General features: G+C 44.1%; 2 protein-coding genes across 3 annotated transcripts in view; both read left to right on the top strand.

The window, feature by feature from the left end:
• Nucleotides 1-1,607: 1,607 nt before the first annotated feature.
• Nucleotides 1,608-17,266, top strand: LOC125759552 (papilin-like). Its single transcript, XM_049418488.1, has 6 exons — nt 1,608-1,709; nt 3,877-4,040; nt 5,213-5,377; nt 9,219-9,569; nt 14,278-14,439; nt 17,012-17,266. The coding sequence occupies exons 2-6, from the start codon at nt 3,950-3,952 to the stop codon at nt 17,203-17,205; spliced, it is 963 nt and encodes a 320-aa protein (XP_049274445.1). The 5' UTR covers nt 1,608-1,709; nt 3,877-3,949; the 3' UTR covers nt 17,206-17,266.
• Nucleotides 17,267-19,229: 1,963 nt separating this feature from the next.
• LOC119402062 (protein piccolo) overlaps nt 19,230-23,560 on the top strand; it is a 51,071-nt gene continuing 46,740 nt past the window's right edge. The window contains exon 1 of one of the 2 annotated variants that reach the window (XM_049418486.1): nt 19,230-20,588. The gene's annotated coding sequence lies outside the window, so the exon portion shown is untranslated. The remainder of the gene's footprint in view (nt 20,589-23,560) is intronic. The other variant, XM_037669144.2, reaches the window with a different exon arrangement.

Here is a 23,560-nt window from a genome sequence, read left to right as displayed (position 1 = left end):
ACTTGGCAACTATACTCGCGGTAGGTATCCTAAGAGATTTTAAAACAGGATCTAAGGTGGCTCTTCCAGCTTAACCACATAGTCTTAAGAGCATGCGCAAGGGACCCTGGGAGTTTTAAATGTGAAGCATTTCTTAGCTAACCAGGCGCACTTTGACCGTTTCCACCCATCTTCCTATCTAATAGCCGCCTACTTCTCGCCACCCTGGTGGCCAGCTCCTTAACTTTACACATACCAAATTCGTAGAGGAGGACAGTGTGCGGCGAAGACGAATAACAGGTCATGACATGAATACCTTGAGGCACGTCTCGTGTACGTCACAAAACCCTTTCCTCAGTCCCGTGTGGCAGATGCCCCTATATCACTGCCCATAGATACGGATATGAGTCACAGGTTATTCACAGGCTATATCAGCCCAGGAACGGCATTAACAGTCTGGCAATCCTAACGCAATAGCGTTAAGGAGCCTTGTGTAGCAGAAAATCCGGTGCCGGCGAGGGCAGCTTATCAGGTGGATGCAAAGAATATCAGGTGGACGCAAAGAATAAAGACCAAGCTTCAAACCGGAATCGAACCCACGCATTCTGCGTGGCAGCCAAGTATTCGACCACACAGCCGCGCCGGCGCTTGAAACTGTTTAGCAAAAAGAGCCATACAGGTCTAAGGTAGGGGCAACGTCAATCGTGGTTGTAGAGTTGGGCATCCGCCTCCTAGCAATTTAATAAACATTATATATGCACTCCTGTGACTCGCCAAACTATAGTCAACCGTTGCTCAAACCGGTGTTTACGCCGGCAACCGCTGCTTATGATATGTGCATCATCGCAGAGTAGCGTTCAGATCGTTTGAATGAAACTCACATCTATGCTCAAACGTGAGTGCCGACGTTGCTTCGGGCCATAGGACACACTTTAGGCGCCAGTGTAGTCGACGTGCCTGGTATGCCCACGATATAAACAAAACTACTCAAAAAGCACAAATATGTAGGTCCAACTGGCAAAGCTTGGCTAAAAGAAATAATAAAAAAATGCGGTATAAGCTGCTACTTGTCTGCTTCTTCGCGTGACATGGCATGGCATGGCAAGAACTTTATTATGATCCATATTAACTATAGCCTGAGGGCAAAGCCCCCAGGCTAAGTCGGCAGATCCGCCCGCGTAGGCACCGGTCATCCACTCGCAGAATACGTGGAATCTGCCAGCATTTTTTTAATATATCGCAGATGCCACGTTCTATTAACACACGCGACGTGTTTACTCCTGTCACAGCAAAACAATACCAATATTGCTTAGACGCAATTCTGTCAAAATATATGACGAAAGACGCAGCAGCTTACGTATCTGGGATGCGCACTTCACCTTTCATACGCGTCAGTAATAATCCTTTCAACTCAAAAGCGTAAACAATACCTGAAGATTTGCTCAGCGCGCAAGCTGTTTGTTCTCAAAGCTCTTACCAAACATATGGACTGCTTAGTTCAATACTTTCCTGGTACTCGTGGGAGGCCTTGTCAAGCCTTTGTCCTCCAAGTCTCTCTTCTGTCGTGCGTCACGCGAAGGGTATAAAAAATACCGACAATTGTTCATAAAAGAACACTTACACTAGCGTCGCGGCTTGCCAGTGCTTTGAGTACATGAAAGTGGACATGAATGTAAAGCCAGTAAGTATTTTAATGCTAACGGGGATCTGCACTGCTTGGCCACCTATTGGTAAGCCTACATGCGTTTTATACACAAACTTTTTCTTCACTTGGTATATTTTCTCTTCAGCATTAATTTTTCTGAAACTCATTTGTACCTCATTTCGTGTTTAACACGCTACGAAAGCTATCGCTGCAATACAATTACTTGCTTTGGATATACACACTGCGCGAGTAAAAGCGCGAAGCACGTTGATCCAATATATGATAGTGTCGACCTACTCAATACAAAATTGCCAGGACTCCTTATACATTTCCTTATATTTGGGCATTGTCATTTAGCGCGTGTTGTTCTGTATAATTTAGAAAGTATTATCAACTCACTCAAGCGGTAGTAGTATTCTCGAAATAAATATTACATAATTGTACTGAACGCGAGACAGAGACGAGGGGCAAAAGGAACGAAGGATTTCTTCCATTTAATAAACATGAATTGAAAGAAAGCGCTACGTTTTTCGTTCACTTCTCCTTGTCTGAAATATTCAACTCCAAAACTACTTGTTGGTACTTTACCTTGTACGAACAAGCTTCAAATCATGATAATTCCAGTGACGACGGCAGTGTGTGCTCGACATTCCAATGAGGACTTGCATACGAATATAAGTCATGGGACTTTTCTATATTGGCTTCACAAGAGCACACATCCATGTTTTTATTACATGAGTGTATGGAGAGCTTGATGCCAATGCGGGACGCCGGCTACTACTTTTCTCTTGCATAATAGTTGTAGGCGCGAAGTAGAGGACCAATACAAATCATTGCCAAGGCAAATAGTAGAACATTCACTTACAAGACAATGTGCAAGTGGCCTACGCTCGGCACATCCATTTCGTTACTCACAGATTAGAGCATTTAACTGCGCGTTGAAAGTTGCAATAATAACTAATTTAAAGCAGTATGTATTATACTTAAACAGCAAAACAAAATGCGTAGGAGACGGCCACATTAAGCAAACCTATTAATGTACAACACATATTTCCTCAAGATTTGGCAGTAGTTTCAAAAGGTACGGACATCGCCACTTGTTGTCGATACTTAAAAATTTGCATATTCGATTTTTTTAAAACAACGGTGCTGAACTAATACGAGAGGGCATCTCGTTATTACTGAGGGTCGACTTACTAGTAAGTTCGAAACAGTTATCTAGTCCTATAAACACGTTAAACACAATGCAAAATTAATAATTTTTAAACAATCTTTACCGCACGGTTTTCTTTTCTTTCCCTTTTTATTCAATACTGCAAACCTTATACAGACCCAAGCAATGTGAGACCAAAACAAGAAACAAACAAACAAACAAAGCAAATAATAAAAAGATAATACTTTGTTTATTACATTGAAAGCAAATGAGGTTTCTAGGTATTTTTAATTGGTCAAAAATTGCGATTAATGCCATGTACTGAAATAACATTGTATCCTGCTGTAATAGACTATTTTCACAATCTGAAAGTACAGTTCTATGTGCTGCATATTCGCCCAACTAATGGCAGCACCTGTCGTCCTTGAAGCGGATATGAGGTCCTAAGAAGATGACTTTTAAGGGATCGTTTTCATTAGTGAGACACAATATTAATGAGAACTAACAGACAAGAATGCCATGGAAGGTATAGGGGATGCTGTTTCTAGTAATTAGGATATAAAAGTGAAGAAAGTAAAGTGGACGAAAAGATAACTTGCCGCCGGCGGGGACCGAACCTGCGACCTTCTAATAACGCGTCCGATGCTCTACCACTGAGCTACGGCGGCGGTCATCTTCCCGTCCACTTTATGCGGTATATATGTGAATTTAAACCTAGGAGTGTTAGTCAGCGCCGATCGCAGCCATGACGGCGAGTGCGGAACACTCATTTTCTGCCTGTTGTCGTCACGTAGCCTAGTCTTAGTTGCACGTGCTGGGGCTTGTATATTACGCGCGTTTTACTAAGGAGAGCAGAGTCTACATTTTCAGCAGCATAGCACAATCAAACTCCGCTTGAACACGCTGTTTCTACTAACTGACAAGCCCCCCCATTACTTGGGCTAACTGCATCGCAGGAAACCTATCTTAATAATTATGAAAAGGGTCTATTAGGTAATCCTCCTCTGAGCAATGAAGTACATACATCGGTACATCAGTAGAAGTTACTATTAGCAAAGTTTTGTATAAGTGTTGCTGATAACAGTTCTATCTTCCGCAGCTCATGATAGCAGATGCAGCATTTCCCAGCCCTGTAAGACCTGTGTCCAAGTGCGCAGCGTACAGATATCAATATGACAACAAGACTAATTTGTGCGAACAAGTTTGCTGCAGCTCATGCTCCATTTTCTTCTTTCTTAGAATGCAGCCAGACTTGCAGAAGCAGTGAGTAATATGTTCATTCTCCAATTGTGGTTTCTATGAAGGGGCCAGCAATAGGACAGATCACACACGATTTTTAACGAAACTCCCATTTTTCTCCTGGATCACACAGTACATGTCATTGAAACAAACCACCGCCCCCGACAGCCTTTATTGCAAGTACCCTTGAGTAATGTAACTGTGTGAGCTAGACGACGGGACGTCCTTAACTCTTCCTGCTACTTCTACAGTAGCAACAAGATTATATATGAAAATGTATATCTGTGAAGCGTTTAAACGCAGGATCCGGCACGTAAAAGTTAACACAAGTCAGATAAGCCACAATAGAGCAAAGACCACCGTGTCGACTGCGGTCCATATATATATATATATATATATATATATATATAAATATATATAAGCCAGTTTTTCACATTAGGGTAGACAGCTGGCGTGCAGTGGAATTCTTGGATTTGATTTCCTTTTTTTTTAACACGAAATCGTTTTATGCCGGGGTCCACCAAGTCTTCACTGACGTATTTCCGCCACGGACACCTTAAGGGAAAAAGCGATTACCTCATACTCTTATTCGTGAGTCTCGGATTGCCACATATTTAACAATTTTTAAAGACACAAATTAACACTCTTTTTGATAGTCACGCCTCCCATGACTCTCCGGAGACATTATAATGAGCTCCAAAAGAGAGTCAACGTTGATATTTAAAGATAGTTATACATGTGTCTTGCCATGACTCACCAAAAAAGCAACAGGTCTCAGGGTAAAAATTGTGGCAGTTCTTAGAATGTACTGAGAATAATAATTTACATGCTTAAGCCACCACACAGTTGTTAATAAATACTATCATGCATTCATTACCACTCCTTCTCTTGTGCCGTAATCAAACAGGATATTTTTGTCCGGATATCTGAGATAAATTTATCGTATGATCGAAACTAATCATTATCTCTTGATATGACTCCCTTGCACCCGCCCTTAATGCATTAGGCCTATTTAGTCTGATGCACCCATTTCTCCGAGCTATCTTTAAAACTGTGATATGTTCAAAAATACTGAGTAAATTGACCTTCTGGAAGCTCAACAGTTCCTAGAAGTTCGGACTATTGGTGTTAGTACCTCAATGCCATGCAATATTGCTGCGTTTTCAATTCTCAAAAATCGTCCATTTCCTTTTCAGTTGAAGTATGCTTCGTGCATCGCCCACGCGCGAGCTGTGGATCTGGGTTGGTGACTGTGTACTATTTTAACACCAGAAATGACACATGCCTCGCAGAGCAGGGCTGCACTTACAAAGGAAACAACTTTCCCTCCTTAGAAGAATGCCAACGCACATGTCGTGCAAGTAAGTTTGATCCCTAGCGTTTGGATATTTATTACGTTCGAGTAGTTTAGCGCTGCGCAGGAAATTTATGGATAGCATGTCTAAAAGCGCGAAGTAAGTTATGTAAGGTACAAAAACGTTGTTTTGTTAGTTTCAGCAGGGCTATTGCACGTTACCTGTGTCCATTTGTCAAATTCGATTAATTTGAATAACACGAACGTCTTTACACACTTCTAGATAGAAGCGCTCCTTATTCAGCAGACTCAATAGCTTCTCATAAGTGGTCACATATGGCAAGCCTCCAGCATCTGCGTTTTATATGCCATTTGGAGCAGAACATTCCCCGCCAGCTTGTTTTTCTGGCTTTGAGAAGGCTGTGACTGAAACAGCGACTAATAACTCCACGTAACAAGCACCTAAAAAGCGAAGCTATGCAACTGTTGATGAAGCTCGATGAAGAACTCTCCACTTAGGTTGCGCCGCCAAGGACTACTACTGCAAAAACCGATCGATCCCAAAGTAGGATCAAGTTAGTTTGCCTCGATGTGCGCGCCTTCCTTGCGATGCGTCAGTCCGTGATGTCAGTGATGCCGCCGCGTCGCCATTTTCATGCGTGCATCCTGCGGCCGTAGCAGACGCCGGAGATGCTCTCACCATAAAGCGGCCAAAGCGGACATCGAGGCACCCTAGGATCAAGTAAACCTCGCACTTTTAAGATAGCAGCGTCATACTAAATACCAGGGACATATCAGGGTCATGCTAAACGAAGCGCATTTTAACATGCAGGCGAGCACGCACAATTGAAAATTTTGAATATTTCGTGGGATTTCATGATTTGTTCCTTGCATGAAAGAACCAGGCATGTTTTGACTTAATGCGATGTTTTATTTTGTGGTTATTTGAGGTTGTCTGCGTCTTTTTGATTGACGTACAAGCGATTCCTAGAAAAGTATTACGTCAACTATATAGACTATAACTTACTACATTTTGTGGTGGAAAACTACTTGTTCTAAATACACAGGATTATGAATATTGTGCCCATGTAAGGATTTTTCAAGAGCTGATGTTTTTAAAGCCGATAGTCTTCCTTGGGGAACTTAAACGCAGAAATTTTAGTCTGTCTTTCTGTCTGTCTTTCTGTTTGTCGGCACGTCCCTCGATTCAGCCACTCGGCCAAAGTTGAACCACTTGCCCAAGGGCCAGCCATCATGAACGGCTGACTAGGTTCATACTTGTGTACATTGTTGATCGATCAAAAAGCAAACATTACGCATATCTGAGGCGCAACATCACTAGGTAAGTATTAGGTGGTGTGTTCCTTTAATAGAAAATACATAGATACGTAATTCTAGAGACCCTAGTTTCTTAAGCTGCGCTGAAAATGCGACTGCGCCGAAACTTGGCTTCCTCCGTGCCCTCTGCACGAGCTCATTGTTGTGTTTCGGTTTCGGTTCAGTATTGCACTGTACGAGTGCCATGGGGTGTCGCTCTCGCATTCCTGCTTTAGGGCCCGCTCACGCTAGCGGCACGGCAGCTCGCCGTTTGCCGTTTGACGTTCTCAGGCTGCCGTGCGGAAGCGATTTCTTTCGCGCACGTCAGCCGTTCTTTGCCGTTCGCAGAATAGGTCCGAGACCCATTTTCTCGCCGTCCTCCGTTTGCCGGAGAGCGACAGAGGAGCGGTTGCCATGACTACGGCGCACCGCGTCGTGTGCTTTCGGCTTTCCGCGTCGCGTGCGTCTGCCGCAAGACGCTTCGAGCTGCTTGCTTTCTGCTCCGCGTTTTTCACGCTAGAAGTTCGGATGTCGTCCTTGTCGTTGCCAGGCATGGTTCCAGCAGTCAATAGAGCGTTTTAGTCGGCCCGGCATTAAAGAAAGCTTTGCGTACAACCAAATAAGGTGTCCCCAAGCAGCCACCAGGTGAAGTGGCGCCAGCTATGGAGGATTTGAAACGACTAACAAATGCAGAATCTATGTCCTCCGAGCATTCGGAAGCGCTCATCTCGACTCGCTAAGCCTACAGCATTGATTATTTGAGCACGGCTCTCAAAAAACGGGGCCGAATCGGCACGAATACTTTGCTGTCGAAGCTTAAGGACATGAATCTAAAGCAAATGGAAGCATCAGTTCGGAGCTTACACGCTACAGAGCGCACGGCGGCCACTTGATAGATTCGAAGTGGACGACAACCGCTTTTAGTAGTGCGGCCATGTTTTCCGGAGGCTCGCCGGCGAAGCTTGCCGTGCAAGTTGGACAGCTTTCGCGCGGGCGGCGACGGCGGACGTTCTGCGGCACCGCGCCGTTGCGGCAGGCTTGTCGCTAGCGTGAGCGGGTCCTTACCCAGGCGACGTGAATATAAAAGAGTGTGTGGAGAGTACTCGTTGAGTGCGGACGTTTCTTCTGCTTCGGAGCTTCGCGCCAAACCGCGTGTTCGGGCTGGTTGGCGTCCCCGCCGGTCGCGTTGGTCACCGCCGGTCTTCGCCTGCTGCTGCGCCGGGACTACCAGCCCGCAACACAGCATTCACGTTTCCCGACGTATTGCCAGATGGCGTTCATATCTCACGCAGCGCCTCTTCTATCGTCTTTAGACGACATTTGCAGCGAAGCACGCAGATACGCGGCCAATTTTTTTTTCTTCCTTTGTTTAAGCGTCTGTCCACCTTATCTATTGAAAATTCTCTTATGACACGTATGCCTCGTATCCAATAACCTCGTATGAACACATATGAATCATTTGTGTTCTTGTATGACAACACGAAATTTTTGGATATCTGTCATACGTGTCATATGAGATTTTTCGATAGGGTTAGCTTGAACACCCCATATACAGCACAGATGAGTGAATAGTATTACAAACACAAAAACGAAAACTTCAAATAATGTGCTGTTGATTGTGGAACCATTGCAGAGCATGAATATTTGACTGAAAGCTTACACTAACACAAATCAATCGTTGTTATATACTTCGTTGCTTGTGTTTGCGTGTGGAAGCATCATAGAGTCAACAGGCTCGCAACTCAATCTTCCAATCTGAAACTTGTCATAGATACAAAGAGAATTTGGAAGCGTTAGCAAGAGTAAGTGCCAATTTATTACTCGCCCAAGATAAAAATTAGTACAGCTTGCACTAAGTCGCGCAAGGCTGGGTCACAGCAGAGTTGTTGGGCACCTTGCTCGTTTTGACATGGCTAGGGTTTTAGCATTTCGCATGTCTCTTGCCCACCCCCTGATATACTATACTACACATGTCTATGCCTACTCTCTTTTTTATCATTTTTTAGTCTGTGTCTTCTATATCTTTTTCTCTATGCCTGTAGGCAAACCTCAACCATAACAACTCTGCTGTAAAAAAACTCCTATAGCGTGTACCACAGAAATTCGGAAAATCCCACTACTCACCACACTGCTCCACTAAAAATTACCAAAGCAATGCAAGGGCGGTGAACTCTAATTTGGGGCGTACGTTGCAGCCTTTCTTGTTAACCACCTGTACCGAGTGCTTGGGCGGTGACTGAGCGCGTGTCGGTTTATTAGGATGATAATTTTCCATCTACGACGCACGAAAGACCTCGATGCTAACAGCTCGGCTGTAATAACGGTGCATATAAAATCTTATCACAATTTACTTTCAACAAACCATTGTTTAGGCAAATACATTGTACGTGACACACATGTGCCAAAACGTGCGTTTGTAGTACTCATATATTGCGCCTGAATGCCCGCAACACTAATTAAAAATAAAAACAATTTTATTTTGCTAGTTTATGTGATATTCGGCATACTTTCCACCAGAAAGCTAACAGCTGCATAGGTCACCACTTGATATAATTGAGGATATATTGGCAGTACCAATTTCATAAATGCAGAGCCGAAAGCCCCTTCACCAGCCGTACCTTGTCGTCCGGGTTGTACGCGGCCGACCACCTCGAATACCGGAGGGACACCATCATTTACACCGCAGATACCGCAGTCGCCACCAAGCAGACCAATGGTTCCACCGCAGATTCCACAACAATGGGGCGGTGGAATACCGTCATCCAATGAACACCAACGGACCCAGGGACAAACTCCGAGTACAGGAACAATGCGACGACCTGTACAAGAGCCTCGGAATCCGAATTCAGTGACATCAAGTTCGCACCAGCAGTCGCAGCAACAGCAGCAGCAGTGGAATGTTCGGTTTCCATCAGTGCCTCCTCAACTACAAAGCCCCGGAGGTGAGCCATCGTTTTGAGATAGTTGCAGCGTATAGATGATTCTGTTAATTCGGAAGACACGAACGAACTGGGCGTCGCATTAGAGTGAGTTGACTAAGAGAGCAAATAAGCTTTTCTGCTAAATATGTGCCTATGTTTTTTGCGCTCGTGTTTGTGCGTATATGTGGACGTTCGGAAACAACTAGTGCATGACTGGGAAACAGACCCTAAATCGCACAATATCAACTACGCTTGAAGATCCAGAGTTTCGCTGGCATGTTGACCTGTTACCGCGCAAATTGTGTTCACTTCCATATTGTAATAGACACCAGCTGTAACCATGTTTTGCTGTCGCCACAGTGCGACAACTCCAGAGGACGAAAAGCCGCTTCAAAAATAGTGCATCACTCCATGAAGTAGAGGTTCCGTAATTATACGCAACGCATGCGCGTTGCCAACTTATAATAGTTTATAGCTATTAGTGCTTTATGTCCCAAAATGACAACATTATTATGAGAGAGGCCGTAGTGGGGGGATCTGAAAGTTTCAGCCACCCGTGGTTCTTTAATGTGCACCGAAGCCTAAGCACACGAGTCTCTCGCCTTTCGCTTCCATCGAAATGCGATCACCGCTGCCGTGATTCGATCCCAAGACTTTCGGGACAGCAGTTGAGCACCATAACCACTAGACCACCGTGGCAGGTTAGCCAACCAATGAAACTTACCCGCTTTTACTTCACTGTAACAATCTACGAAGTACCAATTTTTCTCAGCGCTAGTGCGATGCCTTCACCAAGAATAGTCACAGTAACTGCACAATTCCCTGCCCTCTAGCCAAAGGTCTCAGATACGGTATAATCCACCATCAATATTGTCGGTTCGAACACGTGCAATAGGAAATATGACAATTACCAAATCGAATGTTTCTTTCTTATCAAAACGTACTAATACAAAACAAATACGTGCAGAGTTTCCCTTGGGAGATGTCCAGCTGATTCCTAAACGTGCAGTATTGCTGTAGGTTGGAGGCTTCCCAAAAATGATTTCGGGCGGCATCTTTATGGTGTCTTTTATTACCTTTCTAGCGCTTGTTGGCGTCTCCAGTGAGCACACGTGAGTGAACAGACGCTTCCAGCGGCCACCGAAGATAAAAACTACAAATAATGACTCTATTTTTCATCGTTTCGTTGCCTCTTCGCTTCATTAAGGTGTACATAACAAAGAAAATGAGAACTTGATCAATTCCCCTTTCTTAGTTCATTCTTAGCTAGGGTCTCGTTGCGTCAAACTTGATGCCTTCTGGTAGTGTACGAATGATTAGTGGTCAGCTGTCAGCTTGATAAATATCACGCGCTACGTGACGGCAGCTGACCGGAAAGTCTTTTACACTCGCTGCCATGGCTACGGGCGACGTTGGCTAGCATTCCCTGTGTTAGATGCGCAGAAATACCCAATAAAGTTCACGTGAGGACGACCGCCGGTCTAGCTCAATTTGTAGAGCATCAGACTCATTACCCGAAGGTTGTAGGTTCGGTCCCTACCAGCGGCAAGTAAATTTTTTTCCACATTGAGCTATTTACTTTTAAACCGTATTACCTCATAACAGCTTACAAATAATGTCCCTATACCTTTCTTGGGTTCATTATCTGTGGGTTTCATTAGCTTGTGCATTCCGTATAAAGCATGCAATGGCGTTATGATGACGTGCAGCAGTGCAGGAGGGGCATCGACAGTATTTTAGGTGACAGGCGTGTTTGTTCAATATATATTGTTCTTACGTCCAGAAGAACAAGGCCTCCAAAGGGCATTGTTCGGTCTTGACTTTCACGAAGGACATGACTTTCTCTTGCAAGGTAGATGTAGTCATACATTACTTTACAATGGCACATATGTGGTAAATGCATTGTGCATTGTCGCCTTCAGAACGCGTCACCAGATCCTAGTGCTGAGAGCCAAATACGTTACACATATAGCAAGACTGCGCTAAGAAAAAACATGGCCGTATAAAGGGAAGCACTGAGGACGGGCACGAAATACGGCTGTAATTCAGAAAGCCATACTAGGCCAATATGAATACACATGTTCGTGCAACATGTCCCTAAACAACGATACACTATCAATAGGTTTGCATGAATTGCTGGAGACACTGCCGTGATAGGAATAATATTTTTTTTGCCTACGGGCCAAATGACTGAAAATGAAAACATGGAAACATACCCGTGTTGATGGCAAAGACGGAAAGGCAACCAAGATAAACAAGCAACCACGATGATACGGATATGCCGAAGAACAATGGAATATTTTTACACACCAAACATATGTTGAAATTGGCATGCGCAGAGAGTGGAAGCTGGAAAATGGTCCTGTCAAAGAGGAACACTGAGTGTGATTATACAAAAACATGTAAAAATGGCAGCTCCTTAGGAAGCAAAGTAAGAGAGGCCACGCTTGCTAAGAAAAAAGCACTAGCAATGAAGAAGGCTTCCACTACTTCCCTTTCCAATCTCTCCTTAGATCTGTGTAAAATGACCGCCTCCTTAAAATTCGGCTCGCGTACAATATCTGGGTGGCCCACAGTGTTAGAGCGAACTGCTTCCGCGCCCTTCGCGCCCTCTCATTACAGCAGAACCCATCTGTCCTATGTGACAGCCATCGCATGGCAGGAGGATTTTGTAAACCACACCTGTTACAAAGTCAATGGAGGGGTCAACGGACTGTTTGCCACGGGACACGCACCTTCTGTTGGGAATCATTGCACAAACTTTTGCGAACTTGCGCGGAGCCGACAAAACCGTTCCTGCACCGTAACTGTTGGCAACTCCTTTCACTGTGTGGGACACACGGTGAATGTGGGGTATTATATGCACTGGTCTTTTTTAGGCTACTTGCTGGTTATATTTACCATTACCTTTCAAATTCCGCAGCAGTCGTTCACAGGTGCTTGAAAGCAAAGCACATCTGAAGGGTAGCCGGTACTGTTTATATATATATATATAAACAGTACACAGTAGTAAACAGTACTACAGTTATAACAGTAGTACATATATTTATATATATATATACGGGGGAGGGGGAGGGGGTGTGGTTGTGCTAATGACCCTGTGGTTTGTCAATCGGCTTCAGTATAAATGAATACTACTGTCGCATTTTTTGCACAAGCACTTAGCTTTGACGTATTCGTTAAAAACGCTTAGCGGCCACACCTTTCCTACTCTGACTACTCACAGTTCTTTTCCTGTCGAATTAATGTCAGAACCTGCGGTCATGATGATCTGTTTCTGTTCAGAAACACATAATACGTATGAGTGAGCCAAGAAAAATTAACATGCTGTTATGTGTAATACAGTGAAACCTCGGTGATACGATCACAGCTGATACGAATTTAGGGGTAATACGAATTTTTCGTTGGTCCCGGCCGAGGCCCATTGGCCTGCAATGTGACGGAGTACGGTTGTTGCGAACCAATTTTCACCCAGCGACGTTTGATACGAACGTAAGGCCACCGCCCAGGTACGAAGAGGGGCTGTCCGCGCAGTCGCGGAAGACGCGCCAAGCACGCGCAAGTGCGGGAACGCAAGCGTAGGCATGCGCGCCGCCCCGCCAAGTTGTCAGAATCACGGTGTCAGAAAAGTCACAGTTTCGCCGCAAGGGCGAAGCAATGAATGCGATAGCAAGAAATTAATGAATTATACGAAGTGAGGCTCGCCAATGGATACTCTCAGTTTGAACAGCGTTCCTGTTGCAAAGGCGGCCGAAGCAGCGAAGGAAACTAGCGTGCTTCAACTGTCGAGCTGTGACACTTGATAGTTCGCGCTCATCTTCTGTTTGTTCGTTTAGCGGCGTCCCTTCAGCTCGAGTGACTTTCGTACGCTCGGTAACATGAGCGCGGACATCACGGTGAAAGCGTGAAACATTCCTCTTCCCCTCACCGCGAGAAAACCGCGCGAGCAGACAACGGAAGGGCAATGTTCTCGCTGCGCAAATATAAGAAGCGAGCGAGCTCGACGACGACTTTTAAACGCGCCCGTCGCGCTGCTAGAGCCATCTCGCTGGTAATGAAGAAAGCTTATTATCGCCTGCCGTCTGTGAGTCCATCCAGCGGTAAATGGTATGTATATAACGCTCGCCGTTAGCTACGTGGAGGATCTGCGTTTCGTGGCGTAGTGGATAGCGCCACTCGCTGCGGAACAAGAGGTCCCTCGTTCGATTCCGGGCTTCGGAAGCATTTTTCTGAATTATTTTTCTTTGGGGCTTTTATATATATATACATACTTATATATATACGGTGCATGACTGCGACGGCGACGGCAAAATCCAGCCGAGACTGTCCATATAATTGCTATCGCAATAAAAAGCAGCAGTACGCCGGTGTCATGCAAAAAAGCATACTAAAAGTTTGAAGGGGCTACTGCTGTCGCGGGTCACAACGCACCTGGTTCATTAATTAAATAGGCGCGAACTGGCCGTATATTTACGAGTGCTGGTATGATTGCCGACATCTAAAAACTTAACTGACAATGATTCAGGGTTCTTCCTGACGTTACTGCGGCCTTGCAAAACAATAAATGAAAACGTAGGCCAGCATTTATTTGTCGCGTGCTAATTTTTTATGCTTTCTAGTGATACGAATTTCGGATGATACGAATATTTTTGGTGGTCCCGGGAGATTCGTATCACCGAGGTTTCACTGTAGATGGGATTGACACTAATGATAATTCCGTTTTCCGCAGCTCACGACATCAGATGCAACGTCTCCGTACCCATACAACCAAGCAGCAACTGCACAGGTTACAGATATCAATACGACCGCAGAACTCATTCGTGTCAGCCACTTTGGTGCAGCTCGGCGCCATTTTCAACGTTCATGGAATGCAGCGAGACCTGCAGAAGCAGTAAGCGACAGAATCTTTCTTTGACGGCATAGTTTCTGTGGAGCAGTCAACACCGCGACCGATCAAACATTTCTGTTATATTACGACACATTTCTTAGTCCGACCCATAAAATCTGTATTTTAGAAATTTTAACTACCACTTACCATTGCCTATATTTGAAGGTCTTGCTGAACTACTCTAAAATAAACATTACAGAAATCTAAATTGCTCCTAAACAATTATTGTGCATTATAAATTACTTCCAGGCAAAAGTATTGTAATTGCACTACACTTTCCTTAGTGAAGCAATAAAATAAGTTTGAAATTACGCAATAAGATTTCCATCATCCATGAAGTAGCTTATATACACGTCATTTACCGCACAAATGTGTAGAAAACAGAGATATTAATCGCATCGTTCCACTTGAGGTTTGCCAAGCAGTTTAACTTGTCATTTCTATTTTTATTTCCTATTTTGGTCATTTTTTTATTCGATAAGGGATGTATTTTAGCCAAAAGTAATCGTAAAAGTAATGAACAAATTTCTTTAAATTGCTTCCCTGAAGTAATTCATGGCATAACCCATTACAGCAAAAAGTATTTTAGTTACTCTAATGTGATTACTGTATTTAATTACTGCCAAGTCGGGACATAACACACGGGCATGTATGTGCTCCAACGGTTGCGCTCATAAATAATCATTCTAATTAGTGGTTGCGTAATGCTTGGTTAGGTTAGCTCACCGTGATTGTATGTTAAGAACTTCGCGCAAGATTTACTCTGCCTGCTTAGGTAGTGTGCGTGAATGCAGACGTGCTTCGTGGCTTCTGTTTTTCTAAGTTTTTCATAACCACTCTTCCTTTGTGCTTCTAGTGTAAAAAAGCCCCGTTTCAGAAACCTTACCGTTTCATAGGAGAAGCCCGCCTTTTGAAACAATTACAAAACGTTATTATTTACGGTCACCTCGTATAGAAACCAGTTTATTATTTCACGGCATGTGGTGTGCAGTAGACTGCATGCTTTTCATTATATATATATATATATATATATATATATATATAGATAGATAGATAGATAGATAGATAGATAGATAGATAGATAGATAGATAGATAGATAGATAGATAGATAGATAGATAGATAGATAGATAGATAGATAGATAGATAGATAGATAAACTGACTATGCAATTCTACATGTCAGCGGTTTCTTTAAACCAAAAATACAGATAGATGCATCATGTGCTCGGGCAAACTAGGCCTTTCAGACTATACTTCTATATCCCCAAAATATAAAACAAGAACTTTTCCTACTTGACAGAAGAACAAGGAATTCTACAGGCTTGGTTTCAACATTTGCTTTCAAATGCATATACGGGCGTTCAAAATTGGGTCCGAATGACAGACATGGACAAAGTCTGAATGTACGTTGAAGGCCGATAAGCACTAGCATTCTAATATGGAGCGGTTTAAGACAAAATGCGTCCAGTTGTGTGCTAAAGCAGGTAAACTGGTAAAATTTGAGTGTTAAATACTGGAAAAGAAAGAAAAAAAAAGAACAGGCGAAAACAGCCCATCGGGAACCATTGCATGACCCCTTCGGCCATTTGAGATTTCCAGATGAACACTGAAGTTAAACGCGTGCAAATAAATCGCACCGTAATTTTGAAATCCAACTATAAAAGAAAGGCAGTTCGGGCTGTTTGGTACTTCGTTCTGCTTGTATACATTGGCGCGAATCATTGGCGACGATAACGAAGGCAGACAGTCGCAAGCGCTAATATTCAACAAAGCTACTTATAAAGTACCCCCCTTTTTAATGATTCCGGAGCGCAAAGTGTAAAAGCAAGGAGGCACGCGACATGGAAGGGCCTTTCCTGTATACTAAACATTGTGCAAAGTTCTTTTCTAGACCCTTTGTTGTGCCGCAGGCCACAACTGGGATAGCCTATACTGGATGCCCATCACCGAGTCGTTATCGCGTCTTGCTTTACTTTTCGAGGTATAAGTGCCAAGCCATGGTTGGCTCCCCTTATAATATGTGTAGAGTTCAAGTTTACAAAATCTGTTCTTAATTCTGGCCGTCGTGTCCGACTTCCTTAGTGCTTTTGTTATGATCAATTAGTAGTTATTGTTTGCGTTCTATTGTATGTGTGCTGTTACCAAACTGTATTTTGTGCTGCACATTTAGCACCTAAAATGCTATGGTTGTACACGGTCTAGTGAGAACACCACTCGCCTACGAGCTGCTCAACTCACTAGGCTTGTATTGCATAAACACTACCACACCTTTAATGCTATTCCTGCCATGAGAAATTGAAGATCAATGTCTCATGTGTTCATTATCAATCGTTACCACATGATATGACTTCTTCTTCTTCGGAGACATTCCGAATGATTCGCGCTTATTATGTCGAATACTCCCATGTCAATCGAGGACCCATGAAAACTGTGACACGCTTAAAAAGAATAATGTAAATATTTTCAGAGCTGAAAATTTCCTGGAAACAGGAGTTCACAATATTTTTCTTATGAACATAACATCAGTGATATGGCTTTGTTTTCAGTACTCAAAAACCGCCCATTTCCCTTTCAGGTGAAGTATGCTTCATGCATCGTCCACTCGCGAGTTGCGGATCGAAGTCGGTGCGTGTTTACTACTTCAACACCCTAAAAGACGCATGCTTCGAGGACCTTGGCTGCTCTTACAAAGGAAACAACTTCCCCACGTTAGAAGAATGCCAACACACATGTAGGCCAAGTAAGTATACATCTCGAAGACTTGCTTAAGATATATAAAGAGTGCGGCGCTGTGTCGCCAATTTATGTTTGTTCTTACGTCCAAAATCAATAAGTATAACTTGGCGTTTCATTTACTTCTAAGCTTAACATCGTTTTGTTAACTTTAGTAACACTACTGCACGCACGTCGTGTGCGCTTACTGCCACCCTAGATAAGTTTCCGCAGCGAGCACGCCCTTTGGCTCCCGCATATGATCTGAATGTACTGCAAGTGATCTTTGTCTACCATAAAAGCTTTATCGGTGCATTCTTAGAATTTCGCATTAGGACCTTACGTACTGTCCTCCACATACTGCGCGAAGTATTATATGTATTGATAAGCAACATGGTACCCAAATGCAAGCACGTGATGAAATATCTTTATCGCATAACTTTACGCATGCTTCCATTTCAGTGATAGGTCTCACAAAGGCTGCCATCATAACTACACTGACTTATGCCGATTGATGCTTCATACGCAGACAATAATGTCTTCCATTCAACCGGCCCTTTATTGCATTATCGTGCCATTAGTCTCTGAAACGGCGCCTATAGTCGAAAGGCTACGAAAACTATTCTTGCCGGCTGTGAGAGCCTGCCATTGTGGACGGCGTTAATACAATAAAAAATAATAAGTTGCATACCTCAGCCAAAAAAGAACCAGCATGCAATCACGTGTAAAATGCGCCAACAAAGCACTCTCCGCGGAAATTATTCGATCAACTCTCACATTTTATAGGTACCAAAGTCCTCTTGAAAATAACGTTTAAGTAGTCCCTGTGAGCACGATAATCCGCATCCTAACGAGATATTTGTGTAACATTGCGTCGTATCTTATGTAATGACGCACCTAGCCATTTGGCGTCAGCATGCCAGAATTTCAGCCACCTCTGTATCTGTGAATCTGACCGCACAATGTGCTGCTTTGGAAAGCCGTAGCCGATAGAAATTGCTATTGGATGAAGTATGAGACGTCACTATGTAGGAAATACATCTGCTTGTGCACACCGACGAGAAAATCTATTCAGAACGATGTGAACATGCACAGAAGCCGAATGTCAAAGACGAATGTAGAGTATGCTGGTATCATTGCGGGTGCTCTGTGATAACCGCGACTCTGTCATGGTACGTCTTCAGTCGCACCCTATCCTAGTTTGAATGAATGATAATAAAGTTCATTCAATAAATCAATAGAGCGACGCATCTGATGTGTGGCAGTAACCACCGTAAAGCAAGCAGAAGAATCCTGAAAGAAGATGAATAGTGCCGTTTTTATTCATAATAAAGTTCCGATTATTGTGGTAAGTGAGCAGCCACCCCATTACGCAGTTTCTCGAAGCTTTGTGTTTTGGTTTGCTAAAGCATAATGTCCGATCTAAGCATTGTAGGATCATGAGTGAACGTCGCTGAGAGATCCCAAAAGGATTAAGCATTACTTGATATTTCAGCTTCTAATTACGCCACGTGCGCCAGTTGTATTAGATTGATACTGGGTTTCGATCCGGCGACATTAACCGAGAATTGAAACCACTACCTCGGCATTCACAGCGGCTAGGGTAGCCAGAAGCAGCACTATCCAGATTTAGAAGTTTGTGCGTAGGCATTGCTTATTCCAGATGCTTCTCCCTACGATTAGGTTTATGATCCTATCTGCTACCACGATCAAGTCCACAGGCTCGGAAGTCATGGACATCAGAGGAAACTGTTCATAGGTACATCATAGACCTTGCTACATCGCTAGGAGCCTGCGCGACATTATTATTTTCCTGAAACAAAATGATTCATTAAATATATTACCGTAGCTTAACTTGAAAACAGTAGTCTACAAAAAAACTATTGCACGCTTAGACAAGTCATAAACCGTGAATCACTTGACCTTAAATGTTGTGCATGAATGCCTATCAGCTTTACATAAAAAGGTACGAACATACTGTATCCGTGTGAGTGAGATCGTATACACTTTGCACCAAAACTTAATGTGGCAGTGTGGGTGTTACTATGTTATACAAACCATTTCTCACTTACGACACACTCCTACAAATAACGTTCTTGACAAATGCAGAGAAAAAAAGGCCCCTCACAAGCCGTGCCTGGCGCATCGGGTAATATCTTGCCCTCCGTGCCGCAGCAGATACCGCAGTTGCCGGTGAGACCAGCGCCTCCTCAGCAAGGTGGCGGACGGCCGTCCTGCAATCAGCAGCAAGGAACCCAGGATCAAACTACTGCAGGACTGATGCCATCACCCGGGCACAGGCCAATAAACTCGAATGCAACAGCGCCAGGTTCACATCAGCTGCCCAGTTTACCAGGTAATGGCTTCCCGTCCAACCCAAATAATAGAGGAACATCATCGTTTCCACAGCAGATACCGCACTTACCAGCGAACATACCAGTGCCTCCAGAGCTAGGGGCAGGAAGACCGTCCTCCAATCAGCAGCAAGGAACACAGGGTCAAACTACTACAGGAGTGATGCCATCACCCGGACGCAGGCCATTGAACCCCAGTGCATCAGCGCCAGGTTCACATCAGCAGTCTGGTTTACCGCGTAATAGGTTCCCCTACCACCCAAACAATGAAGGGGCGTCATTGTTTCCACAACAGATACCGCAGTTGCCGGCGAGTATTCCAATGCCTCCACAGGAGGGCGTAGGAAGGCCGTCCGCCAATCATCAACAAGGAAACCAAGGTCAAACGACTTCACGAATGGTGTTATCGCCTGCACAACAGACATGGAACGCCACTCAACAAGAAACAACTTCCCATCATCGGCCTGCTTTAACGGGAAGTAGCTTCCACTCCCAGCAGAATACAGGATGGGCACCACCGTTTCCGCACCAGATGCCACAGTTACCCGCCAGTATACCAACCACACCTCAGCAAAGTGGAGGAATGCCGCCCTACAATCATCAGCAAGGAACGCAGGGTCAAGCAAGTTCGGGAATGATGTTCCCACATGAACCTCAACCGGGGAACCTCAATTCAGCGGCGTCAAATAGTCCACATCAGAGGCCACAACAAACGGGAAACAGTCTATTGCCGCCAGTGAACCAACAGCCGCAATTCCCTGCAGGATGGACTGAGTTTCCCCAGCAATCTGGGCAACAGCCCTGGATTGGCTCAGGAACGTCGCAGCAATCATCACTACATCAGTCCAATCACGCAATTGAGCAAAATATCTCCCCTCAACAGCAGGGTACTGGCACAGTGCCAGTAGCCAATCAGCAGACAGAACAACACCAAAATAATGGATTGGCAGCACAATTCCCTGCGTCATTTCGGGCTCTGAACCCCAATGAGCTGACGCAGGAGTCAATAAATCGCCGAGTGGGGTCCATTCAGCAACAGCAAACGCTGCGGAGCACTTTGCTTGGCCAAAGTGTCTCAACTTAAAGGTAAACCTTTCCCTCTATCTATGAGATTGCAAGCATGCTGCCAAGTATAACTAAAATTGTTGATCTGCCCACTGCAATTTCTGCAATGTGCACGCACTATAAAACTTTTCGCTATAAAACTTCACAAAAGATTTATCGAAATCAACTTCCTTCGCGAATTTTCCCTTCCCGCTATAATTTGGCAGACTGACAACAATGCTGAGTTCAGCCAGACATAGATTTAAAGCAAAATCTCAGTTGGCGGACGTCTGCAGAAGTAGTGACGCCTATTAGGGACGCTCTTTCAGGATGAGAGGTAAAAGAACATCGAAGTGCCACGACTTTATTCCCAGCTTTATCAAAGCTTTCTATCCACAGTGCTAAGTAGGAAACAAATGTCGGAACTACTTCCCATGGTTAAGTTCGCATACATATATGCATAAAGCACCACTTATAACACAATTAAACATCCTACACTAGAAGATATATTCGACTAGTTACCTACAACTGTGGAGAGACATGACTTTCATGCCGCGAATATTAACGGCACCCAGGGAGATGGAAAGGACAATCGCCGCTCTTTTTCCTGTCCACTTTTAAAATGTCCAGCAAAAATGACCTTAGCAGTATCTACATGCCCCTTAATGACAGCATATTGGGAGAAAAACTGATTGAAAGATGGTGAGTATATTCGATGAGAATGTATGAATGAACTAAATAATGTCATGAAAATATTTGTGGAATCTTTTGTAGCAGGAGGTGAGCAACACACATGGAATCGCTGGAAACGAGCATCAAATCACGTCATGGGCAGCCTGGGAATTCGTGCGAATGAATCTCGTCATATGTGAAACAAAGGTGTTATTTCGATTGGCTCTACAACATCCTTGTCACAGCGATGCAACCTGGGAACTTTCTTCGGTTTTTATGCAGCGACAGGGCTTTCAAAATAAAAGGATTCTGCAAAAGTTGACTTTAGCTTTCCCTGCCTCGGCAACCACCCTGCCTAATACGTTGAGCAGGCTAATTCGTGTAAATTACAGGAAACAGATACATTAAAGAAACAACTTCTTTTGTGTTGCCTGTTGCTCAGCTTTGGACACAGGGCCCGTGTAAAATGATCCTGTGTCTGTCCACTCGTCGCTTTCTTTATGTAGGCGTTGTACAGCCGCCCAAATCAATAGCTAGCGTGCGCGAGCAGCGACATTAGACGAAGAGGCAGCATGAGTAGGCGAATGGTTTTGCTCGTATTTTATGTTACGAAGGTGAGGTTTGCAGCAAGCAATCGAGGAAATAAAATTTAAAGATACGCCACACGCTCCCACTCATGCGATGAGGTGAAAACAAGGTTCGTCTGAAGAACGCCACTAAGGGGTAACGTCTTCAACATGAGGCTGTCTGGCAGACGACTGGCCCAGCTGAGCGCGTTTTGTGGGAATGCGTTTACTTTCGCTTTGTTAGCAACTTAGCTCCGTCATACGGTGCTGACGCACAGAAAAGTCGCCGCTCGCGCACGGTAGGTAAAGATTCAGGCGGCCGTAGATTCACCGACATGACATCATGGTAGTTTGGTCGTTGCCATTTCGTCGTAGTCATCGGTGCACGTTGACGCAGTCTCGTTACATTTCATTGTCGTGTTATGGTCGTCATCGTTCGAGGATGTTTTGATGACGTCACCGCAAGTGTCAGATTTCAAGTGTCACGTAGCACCACCGTTAATTCGTTGCCATTTATTTGAGGTCGCCTTATGCAGTTTGCGTGTTTCATGAATATTCCGCGTTGACATATTATTAAGGGATATTGCAATTGTTTAGGCATAGTGCGTATTTGTTCTATACATTGAGCGTTCCTTTTAATAAAAAAGGCCTCTGCAGGTATTGTCCGAGCTATGGAAGGGAATGGACTTATATCTTTAGTGTGGTGTCGTTACTTTTTATAGAGTAACCGAACATACATTGTCCATTGTCGTTTTTTAGAGCACTTTGCTGGCTGAGTGTTGGTAACCGAATGCACAAACATGCGGCTGTGTAAAATATGGTCTTCAGTGTATAACGATTACCCTTAATTTATTATATGTATTGGTGAAAGCAAAATTAAGTTAGGATGTTATTACTTGCGCGCATGAACATATTTAGTTTTACCGTGTATATTATCTAGATGGTGAGCAAAGTAATGTACACTTTTATAGCTAAAGCTACAGAGGGGAACCTTCAATGAGTGTTCACCCTCCGCTCGCAGATAATCTAGGTTCTAGGTTCGAAAGTTGTCGCTGAGTTCAAGATTAACCTGAATATACGTTCGTTTCTGCGAAAGCCCTTGCCCTTTATATCGCGAAATATTTTTTTTAATCAGACTGCACGTGCAACGTGAAAAGTGGCGTACATCGTTTAACGTGCGTGAGCATCAAGAGAAATGTCTCGGCTTTTTGCGATAACTTTTATATAAAAAATCCACAGGCATCTCACGATGAAAACCAAGGTAAGTGGAAGGAATAAATGAATAGTCCTTATTATTAGAGTAAAAAGAGTTGAAACATGACTTGTAATAGCACTGAAGCTACGTTCTAGGCATAAGACCGACGAAAAAAAAAAAACACACGAAGTTTTACCTCTCCAAAGTTTGAAAAAAAATCTGTGCACAGTCAGCAGCGCTACTTTACACAGCCACTGCAAAAATGATCTATTTCACTAGCACTGCGTGAAATTCAAATTATATTAGCAACAAAGCTGCTAAAGGTGGCGGTAAGACGTCGGTCAACAAGACAACCCAGCTGCGCCATTGCTGCACCGCTGCACCGTTGAGCTCCGCTGCACCCCAGCTCCACCGTTGAGCAGCCGCCACCGAGCAGCCGCCGACGGTGTAAGAAATTGTGGCTCAGGTAGAGCGGTTTCATCACATTCGGAATGGAAAGCTTTGCGCGTATTCCGGATCCGCACGTCGCTGTCTCTTGGTTGCCGCTTCTTCGGCCAAGCACGCTGGATCCAATCGGCGCC

This window comes from Rhipicephalus sanguineus, chromosome 8 (genome assembly GCF_013339695.2).
Source record: "Rhipicephalus sanguineus isolate Rsan-2018 chromosome 8, BIME_Rsan_1.4, whole genome shotgun sequence".
Taxonomy (NCBI): domain Eukaryota; kingdom Metazoa; phylum Arthropoda; class Arachnida; order Ixodida; family Ixodidae; genus Rhipicephalus; species Rhipicephalus sanguineus.
This window is presented reverse-complemented; position numbering and strand designations above follow the sequence as displayed.

Bases quoted from the DNA above. Each gene is read 5' to 3' on its own strand.
- LOC125759552 (XM_049418488.1), top strand. From the start codon at position 3,950: ATGACAACAAGACTAATTTGTGCGAACAAGTTTGCTGCAGCTCATGCT. The intron at 4,041-5,212 runs GTGAGTAATATG...TTTCCTTTTCAG, and splicing joins CAGCCAGACTTGCAGAAGCA to TTGAAGTATGCTTCGTGCAT. The intron at 9,570-14,277 runs GTGAGCCATCGT...CGTTTTCCGCAG, and splicing joins TCAACTACAAAGCCCCGGAG to CTCACGACATCAGATGCAAC.